Genomic DNA, 9,199 nt, shown 5'->3' with positions numbered 1-9,199 from the left:
ATTTCCTCATCAATCTACACACAATACCCCATAATGACAAAGTGAAAACAGGTTTTGGAAATTTTTGCACATTTATTAAAAAACTAAAAACTGAAGTACCTTATTTACATAAGTATTCAGACCCTTTGCTATGAGACTCGAAATTGAGCTCAGGTCCATCCTGTTTCCATTGATCCTCCTTTAGATGTTTCTACAACTTGATTGGAGTCCACCTGTGGTAAATTCAATTGATTTGGAAAGGCACACACTTGTCTATATAAGGTCCCACAGTTGACTGTGCATATCAGAGCAAAAACCAAGCCATGAGGTTGAAGGAATTGTCCATAGAGCTCCGAGGCAGGATTGTCGAGGAACAGATCTGGGGAAGGGTACCAAAAAATGTCTGCAGCATTTACAGTCCCCAAGAACAGTGGCCTCCATCATTCATAAATGGAAGGATTTAGAACCACCAAGACTCTTCCTAGACCTCGCCGCCTAGCCAAACTGAACAACCATGGAAGAACGGCCTTCGTCAGACAGGTGACCAAGAACCCGATGGTCACCGACAGAGCTCTAGAGTTCCTCTGTGGAGATGGTTGTCCTTCTGGAAGGTTCTCCCATCTCTGTAGCACTGCACCAACTAGGCCTTTATGGTAGTGGCCAGACGGAAGCCACTCCTCAGTAAAAGGCACGACAGCCCACTTGGAGTTTGCCAAAAGGCACCCCAAGACTCTCAGACCATGAGAAGCAAGATTCTCTGGTCTGGTGAAACCAAGATTGAAATCTTTGACCTAAATGCAAAGCGTCACGGCTGGAGGAAACCTGGCACCATCTCTACGGTGAAGCATGGTGGTGGCAGCATCATGCTGTGTGGATGTTTTCAGTGGCAGGGACTGTGAGATTAGTCAGGATTGAGGCAAAGATGAACAGAGCAAAGTACAGAGTGATCCTTGATGAAAACCTGCTCCAGAGCGCTCAGGCCCTCAGACTGGGGCGAAGGTTCACCTTCCAACAAGACAACAACCCTAAACACACAGCGAAGAATACAGGAGAGGCTTCAGGACAAGTATCTGAATGTCCTTGAGTGGCCCAGCCAGAGCTTGGACTTGAACCCGATCAAACATCTCTGGAGACCTGAAAATAGCTGTGCAGCAACGCTCCCCAACGCTCCCCATCCAACCTGATAGAGCTTGAGAGGATCTGCAGAGAATAATGGGAGAAACTCCCCAAATACAGGTGTGGCAAGCTTGTAGCGTCATACTTAAGACTTGAGGCTGTAATCGCTGCCAAAGGTGATTCAACAAAGTACTGAGTGAAGGGTCTGAATACTTATGGAAATGTGATATTTCCGGGGTTTTTTGTCTTTAGAAATTTCTAAAAGCCAGTTTTTGCCTTGTCATTATAGGTATTGTGTGTAGATTGAGGAGAGAAAAAACGAATCAATTTTAGAACAAGGCTGTAACCTAACAAAATGTGGAAAAAGTCAAGGGGTCTGAATACTTTCCGAAGGCACTGTATATGATAAAGAAATTCACAAATCAAGTCTTACTTTAGATATGTATTTCAAAAAAATATCCTGCACTGCATTCAATCATTCACTAAAGTCCGAAAAGTGATTGAGGAAATTGCATATGAGTAGTGGAATATACAGTACTCCCAGGTGTGTGTACTATGTTATGCTGGGTCTTCCAATAGAATACAGTTCCACATCAAGTAGTTCAGCACTCGTACAGCACACTTAACTTGGGCCACTCATTTGGGTTTCATGAGAAATATGAAAAGTAGCATAAATAACTTCAAACCAGTAAGTAGCATCAACCTTGAACCCAAAAGAATCAACAGGCATTATCCCCAATCACTACAAACCGGTAAAATAAATTCACCAATTTCCACCAATAAACTGAGTTATTTTCAGAACAGTGCTTCACTTGAAATGGCATTCATCTAAATTACATTTTAAACAAAATCTTTAAATTCTTATACAATTTTCTAAAAACAAATCCAAACTAAAAAAGGTTTTTCCACAAGGTTTTTCAACAACAAATGTTGATTTTTGTTACTTATCATAAGGGCACGTAACTCCTTCCTTCAAGAATTAAGACAGCAAACCTTCACATGGGGAGCAACGTTCAAGAAAATAAACTTAATTTGGAATATTTCACTGTTGTTTTAAAGCAATGTGTTGGTACAGCAAATATGTTTGAGGGCTAGTGCCTTTACAGTGTGCACTTTGCTGAAGCGGATGTTTGCGGTCATTACAATGCTGGTGTGGGATGGGATCTTAACTCAAGCTCTTCTACTCCCTCTTGTCTTAATGGCCCAGTGCAGTCCAACATTTTCCTCTGCTTTATATACAATCCCATACTATGAGGTTGGAATAATCCTGTGAAATTGTGAAAATAATAATGCCCCTTTAGTGTATGAGCTGTTTGAAAAGACCACCTGAAATTTCAGCGTGATTTGGTGGGATGGTGTTTTGGCCTGCCTGGTGAAATCACCAGGTGGTAAGTTAGTTAATAGACCAATAAGAAAGAGTTTCATATCGTTCTGCCAATAACAGATAGTTTTCCGTTTTCCCCACTCCAACAGTCCTTGCAAAAATATTGCTTAAGAAATTGCTCTTTCCTAAGAAGCGATTTTTGTTTTTTGTTGACCATTTTAATTGAAAACAATCACAGTAGCTAGGTTTCCATCCAATTGGTGACAGATTTTCATGAAAATATTCAAAAAATCTGCATAAAGAAAATATGCGTATTTTCACACCAAACTGACTTGTTGCGGATAAAAGTCAGTGAGTGATGATGTAGTGCACACAACATGTACTTTGTTGCTTATGTTTTCATGTACCGAATAAAAATCAAAGCGTTCAATGTGTTTCCATCGCATTTTCGACTCCACAGATTGTGACAAAACGAACTGTTGCTTTAAATAGCAAATGTGCCTACTCTGGTCTTGGTATGTGCGCTCTAGCCAATAGCTCGCAGATACAGTGCAGGTAGGCCCTGCGTGTAGGTTAGTCTACATGATGCGCTTATTATGAATAAGAGAGAGAATCTTTCTATTTGTCAAACGGCAGTCGAGCCTCGATCATCATGTCACCAGAATAAGACCCTCTGCATTTATCGGAAAGGAGGATCAAGCTCATACTGTGCACTTTCACCACCCTGTGAAGTTCATAACTTATTTCATCCATAGCATGAAACTGCAGAATTTCCCGAGATGTAGCGGGAGGAGTCGACGACCACACACCATGTCATCACATGACTCCAAATTTACTTTGATATGATGGTTATTATATCAATATTTACAAATAAAGGTGTTTCCACTGCCATTTCTTGCATAATTAATTTTACCGACACAAAAAGATCCCATGTGTCGAAAGAACAAATTATCTGTGGCATTTGCAAAATTGTACCGGAATGTCCTATTTCCACCACAACTATTGTGATTATTATTTCTTTTTTTATACAGTATGACTTTACTCACATAAAAACTGTGAATGGAAACATTCACAGTTGGATGGAGGAGACCATCTCCTTAATTGTTAACTAGAAATGATTTGATATTCAGATAAAACATCTGCATTGGACCTTTAAGACTTGGAGGACATGTACATGGACGCATTTCACACACAGGAAGCAGCGTTGCTCCTTGGATCTTGGTGCATGTTTCTGTATAATAGCATTAGACTGTCACCAAAGGCAGAAACAGTCAACTTCTTTGTCAATCATGCAGTAAAGACAACAAAACACAATGAATACCAAAGCTTGGATACAACCTGAAGCATTCCCACACTAATGCCAACCAGATAGAGGGGTGAATGATCATGACTGAGAAAAGTATAGGACCAGGCCCTTTTCCCATCAGGAATGATCCATTGGCTCCAAGGCATTGGTATGCTCTGCATCCTGGCTATCCATTTCCTCCAGCTCCTCTGACCCTGCATCCTTTCCATCAGGCTTGTTCCCTGCCTCCACTGATGTGCCATGAGCACCAGCAGTAGATACGTCCATAGAAGAGGCCTCCTTGACGCCTGCCCCTGGGGCAGATTGGGAAGCACTCATCTTAGCCCCACTTGTCCTCTCTGCAGGGCCCCCAATGCCTTCCCCTGCATTGCTCTGCTCCCTCAGGTGCCTGTCCATGGAGGCCTGGATGGAGGAGACCATCTCCTGTAGTTTTTTCCTCTGTTCTTCGATCATACTAGGGTCCAGGTGTCGGCTGTCTTTCATGGTGACAAAACCGGGAGCCATGCGCACCAACTCCTTGGTCGCGTCCTCTGAGATGTCAGAGAGGTCAGGTCCCTTGGAGGCACTGGCACTCAGGTCCACCCCACTGCTGTGCTGCCTGGTGATGGGCTTGTGTTCAGGGGGGGAGCCGCCTGGGGCGCTGCCCAGGGAGTGGCCCTTACCCTGGAAGGCGTTGACACTCTGGAGCTGCTCCTTCTTGCGCACCACACCTCCACTCCCGAGCTTCAGCAGGCTGTGAGAGGGGCTTCCCTCCCGACTCCTGGAGGCAGCCTCAGAGTGGAGCTGCACCAGGGCCTCCTTGACGAGGTCCTCCACGTCAGGGCCCACGGGGAAGTGTCCCGCTGCATCCACACACAGCTCCAGACGCTCCTCTGCTGCGTTGTAAACAAACGTCTTCCCAGTCAGGTGTGGGAGGGTGCAGTGCTTGCCATCCATCAGGCCTGCAGATGAGACAAAAGCCATTATAGATGGTCATAAACACAGATCAGTACATATTAGATGCTGTCATTTAAGTTACACAAATTGCTAAGAGGATAAAGCCTATAACAGAAAACATGACTACATACCCATATCTTTCTTCACAATGTTGTAGAAAACTCCACCTTGGTGGAATAAGTGAGGCAGTTTTTTTGCATATGACCAGACATCTTCTCCTGAATATGAATAAAACATACTGCAATTAGCATGTGAAACATGAAATTAAATGAATACAATTAAATTCCTCAGAGAAATGTGTGCTTTTGATCAAAGTTCTAATTCTGTAGTAAAAATAGTAAGGCTGGGAATTGCTGATACGATATGTATCACGATTCGACAAGAGACAAAAGGAGTTTTGGTAATGGAAATAAAGAGCTGAAAACAAATTGGTTCCCTATTTAAAAAGAAGATGGAGAACAAGCTATAAAGGAAATACTGGAGTTTAGGTGCAGGTACAGCCAACTAGTGCAAATATACTAGCGATTTTTCCCCTTGATCACAAAATAATGGGTAGGGCGGGGTGGATATCAAATCTACCATCTTCTCTCTGCCTGAGGCTACACGCGTTTCAATGAATACCGAATGCCAAGTTGGTGATGTAGGCCACACAGAAAGCACTTGGAGTAGATTATAATTTAAACTGGAAAAAAGCCATTATCCACAAAGACTAAGCCTTGATCCATCCATGACAAGCCCACCCAGTCACTCAATACCTGTATTAAGCTACTTTGTCATTCATCCTGCTTCTTGTAACCAATCCAAGAACAGCATGCCCTTATGCTGTGTGAAGCTACTGTCTGCGACACCTATATACCAGCCTCTCACTCCTATCACATTCAGTTGCTGACCTTGTATTTACTGAAGGGATGATCTAAGGCATGACGCTTCTAAGACTAGACTAACTAATTGCCTGGATCTATAGGCCTAGTCTAAAAAGGTGAATCAACAAACAAGTTCTCCATGTACCGGAAGTCATTTTTGACATCTTGTAATGACATCACAGCAGTGTTCTGCTTAACTCCTCTGTCACTTATGTGTTGCGAGATTGTGTCTTTCTTTTGTAGCAGTAAATATTGACCGCCTAACTATTGACTTGAACACTAAAACCTTTCCGCACCCTTCCCTTTCCTTACCCATTAAGGTTGCTAGGAGACAGAGGGAGGACATCTCAAGGTCAATGTTGTCCTGCAGCTCTCTGCTAGTATTCATTCTGCTGGAAGTCACTGGATCATCACTCTTCACAGAGAGGAGGGAATGCAGGGACGAATAGGAACTGGAAGCACTTGGGGCGGATGCCTTGCGGTCCTCTGGACCTCTCAGGATCTCCACAGTCACCCTGTCCCCATGTTGGAGAGCCACCGGCTCATTCTCTGCTCCATCCTTGGGAGGGAAAAGTTCTTTGGGTGGGAATCCATGTCGGATACATTGCTGGGCTGGAGGCATGGTGAACTCATTAGCAATGCTCCTCTGGAGCTCAGAGAAGGTGGTCTGAGCCTGTAGAGTGAGCATGGCCTGCCGCCCGTCGCTAGTGGTGACACGGATCTTCTTCTCCTTACTGGAAGTGGGGGAGAAGGAGGATTTAGTGGGTGTGGCTGGGCCGGAGGAGGAATGTTCCTGAGCAGCACTTGGGGAGGGTGGCCTGCCCTGTCCCTTCTGCTCCTGCTTCAGTCGATCCGTCCTCCTCTTCTGGGTCACTAGGGCCTGCTCGCTGATGCTCTGCTGAAGGCTCCGCTCTGCCTTACTCACTGTAAGCTCCTCTTTGTGAATGGTCTTTGATTTCTGCCCAGTTAGTATGATCTTAGTCGGTGGCTGTGTGTCAACAGCCTGCTGGGTTTCCACCACGTCTGTGAGCCTCTGAGCATGCGCCCCGTCAATGGAGACTGGGTTATACTCGTCTGGGTTCTTCTTGGCAGTGTGATGTAAAATGGTGTTCACCACTTTCTGCACTAGGAGCTCACTGCCAAACTCCCCAGGGAAATGCTTGGTGACCAGTTTCATGGCGACATCATACACGTTGCTGTTCAGGTCCACATTAACCTCATACTGGAACCAGTACACAGTCTCCCGCACGACCCGCCCACCCCACTCCAGAGTGATGGGGAAAGCCTCTGGCAGATTGTCGTATTCCTTTCCCTCCCAGTAGTGCTTAAAGCCACAGCCACATTTGCCCCCCTGGGAGCGGGTGTTGGTTCTGTCTCCATCCAGATACACCACAGAGCCGTTGCCATGGATGTGGCGCACTGAGGTGCCGTGGCACCAGTTGCAGGTGTTCAAAGAGCTCAGCTTGTAGTCAGGAATGAGGATGTCCCTCTCAGGGTCGTAACAGCAGACAACCTTGTTCAGCGGGAAGCTGTAGTTCTTGTCAGGTCTGAGCTTCCCGTGGGTGGATTTAGCCAGGTTGTAGAGCTTACCACCTGGAGCAAGCCACTCTGGTAGAACATGAAGCTCAGAGAGTGCATTGCAGATCAGACAGCGATGTAGCCGGTTTTCCATGACTGATTTCCTGGCAGCCTCCGTCACCTCTTCGGGTTGGACGCCAATCACACCGGTCCGTCTGTAAACGTACTGATGCACGTCTGCCACCAGGGAGGGGTGGATGCCATGCTTCTCCATGAAGATCTCCTCCATGGCATTGACCAGTCTCATCAGATACTTGTCTTGTAAGCTCCTGTCTCCCCCGATGACACAGCTCCCATCTTGTTCCAGCTTTATGTACTTCTTGATGAGCTCCTGTGGCACTCCCCATGCCTTGGGGAGAAGCCTCGGTGGCAGCTTGGGGAGAAGGGTGTTCTTTATCCCGACGAGAGGGATGTAGTGGTTACGCCCTGAGCTACTCCAGGCGATGCATATAGGCTTGTTAAACTTCCCATCTTTTCCTTTGCACTGCTCTTCCGGCACAAGCCCTGGGAGAAAACTTGCAGAGTAATCCCCGGAGCTCCTCATTCCACTCAGTGAATCTAACAAGATTATGGGGCGGTGCAACACATTGGCCAAGCCGAATATGTGAATGTTTCGAAGTCCCAGTGGCACACCCTCCGGTGGGATAAACAGGGGGTCACATTCGTTGATGATGTCCTCCCATTCGGCTGCATCAATAAAATCCTGAAAGAGTGCCTTGTAGCGATCCAAGTTTTGTTTGAAATGTTGTTTCAAATTCTCTCTCAACGCATGCCAGAACAGTTCTCTGCCTACCAGGGCCCTGGACACAGCATGAACAAGACAATGTCCATCTCCATCCACATGAACAGGAATGAGGCATTCTTTGTTGCTGTTCGCTTTCTTCATCTCCTCCAAAGTGTCGTGGAGGTATATCAGGCTCCCGGATCTGTCCTTGCCATAGCCAACCGTAGATACATGCTCCGGTTCAATTAGAAACGCCCTGTCTCCTAGAAGTGAACAGTCGAACATTTCTCCTTGATTCATTTCCCGCAGCAGTTTCGCTTTTCCCGTCTGCTTATCCATTCCATACCTTGTGAGAATAGGAGAAAGGAGCTTGCAATGGTAGTTGGAAAGCCCCATCACTTTCACCAGCTCGGTTCCCTTTTTCGGTGCCCCGGTGACACCGAGTAGGGCATTTCTTAACAAATTGTGAAGCACAACGTCTGGATCAGTTACTTCTTCCACATTTAAAAGATTATTCTGTTCGTGGCGTTGGCCACACTCTGTGCATTCAATGCTAATCGAACCGTAAGCAGGGAAGAATAGCCTCGCCTGGCATTTCGGGTCTGGGCAGGTACCGGACAAAATACGCTTGTCCTTTTTCTTGGAGCCCTGTAGCAACGACATTCTGGCGAATAAAACTATACTATGTATTGATCCTATAAAACCATAATGGTTTAACCACCAAATAACTGGCTAGCAATCCCGCTTTGACTCAAGTACTAAGCTAGTATTTGCTAGAATAACAACCGATAACAACACGGAAGCGATTGTTTTTTCTCTCCATGAAGGAACGACCAACGTCTCGTCAGCAACACTAAAAAAAAGGTACTTCCGGGTCATGGAATTTCAGCAATTTTCAGAATAAAAGTTCCCCACATGATAGTAGAAAATATAAATGTATTCATAATAATGAAAAATAATTGTCTAAACATGAACAATGTTTCAATGTTCATAATTAAATGACATTTGCATTAGAAAACTATTCTAGGTGCCAAAGTAAAAGTGGGGTTGGGATTACTCAGTAGGGTCTGTTGAATCTATATATGGTGTTATTTCATGGGGACTGAGGTCTACAGTATATGCCCAGCAACACTTTCTACTCCACCCACTCCAGTATACTCACAAGAGTTCGTAGAACACAAAACAGCCAATCGCCTCTTCAAGCCTCTTCCTTGAAGTAAATGGATGAGACCCAGAACAGCAAGGCTTGGTGACATTAGATTTGATTTGATCAGCACCTTCTCTGAGGCTATGAGGTCGATGAGCTCATGTTGAGTCTAAATCATACTTCCACACTTTTGTACTGTCACTTTAACTCTCTGCTGACTGACAAA

General features: G+C 45.2%; 1 protein-coding gene across 1 annotated transcript; it reads right to left on the bottom strand.

Annotated features, from left to right (window-relative positions):
- Nucleotides 1-1,522: 1,522 nt before the first annotated feature.
- LOC115156920 (deubiquitinating protein VCIP135) lies at nt 1,523-8,729 on the bottom strand. Its single transcript, XM_029704748.1, has 3 exons — nt 5,837-8,729; nt 4,793-4,879; nt 1,523-4,666 (listed from the first exon to the last, which is right to left on the bottom strand). The coding sequence occupies exons 1-3, from the start codon at nt 8,487-8,489 to the stop codon at nt 3,843-3,845; spliced, it is 3,564 nt and encodes a 1,187-aa protein (XP_029560608.1). The 5' UTR covers nt 8,490-8,729; the 3' UTR covers nt 1,523-3,842.
- Nucleotides 8,730-9,199: the final 470 nt, after the last annotated feature.

This window comes from Salmo trutta, chromosome 21 (genome assembly GCF_901001165.1).
Source record: "Salmo trutta chromosome 21, fSalTru1.1, whole genome shotgun sequence".
NCBI classification, from domain to species: Eukaryota; Metazoa; Chordata; class Actinopteri; order Salmoniformes; family Salmonidae; genus Salmo; species Salmo trutta.
This window is presented reverse-complemented; position numbering and strand designations above follow the sequence as displayed.

What these genes read in the sequence shown, in the direction of transcription:
- LOC115156920 (XM_029704748.1), bottom strand. Translation starts at nt 8,489, where the DNA reads ATGTCGTTGCTACAGGGCTCCAAGAAAAAGGACAAGCGTATTTTGTCC. An exon ending in TCTCCTAGCAACCTTAATGG is followed by an intron (nt 4,880 to 5,836) that starts GTAAGGAAAGGG and finishes ATTCATATTCAG; the next exon opens with GAGAAGATGTCTGGTCATAT. An exon ending in CATTGTGAAGAAAGATATGG is followed by an intron (nt 4,667 to 4,792) that starts GTATGTAGTCAT and finishes TCTCATCTGCAG; the next exon opens with GCCTGATGGATGGCAAGCAC.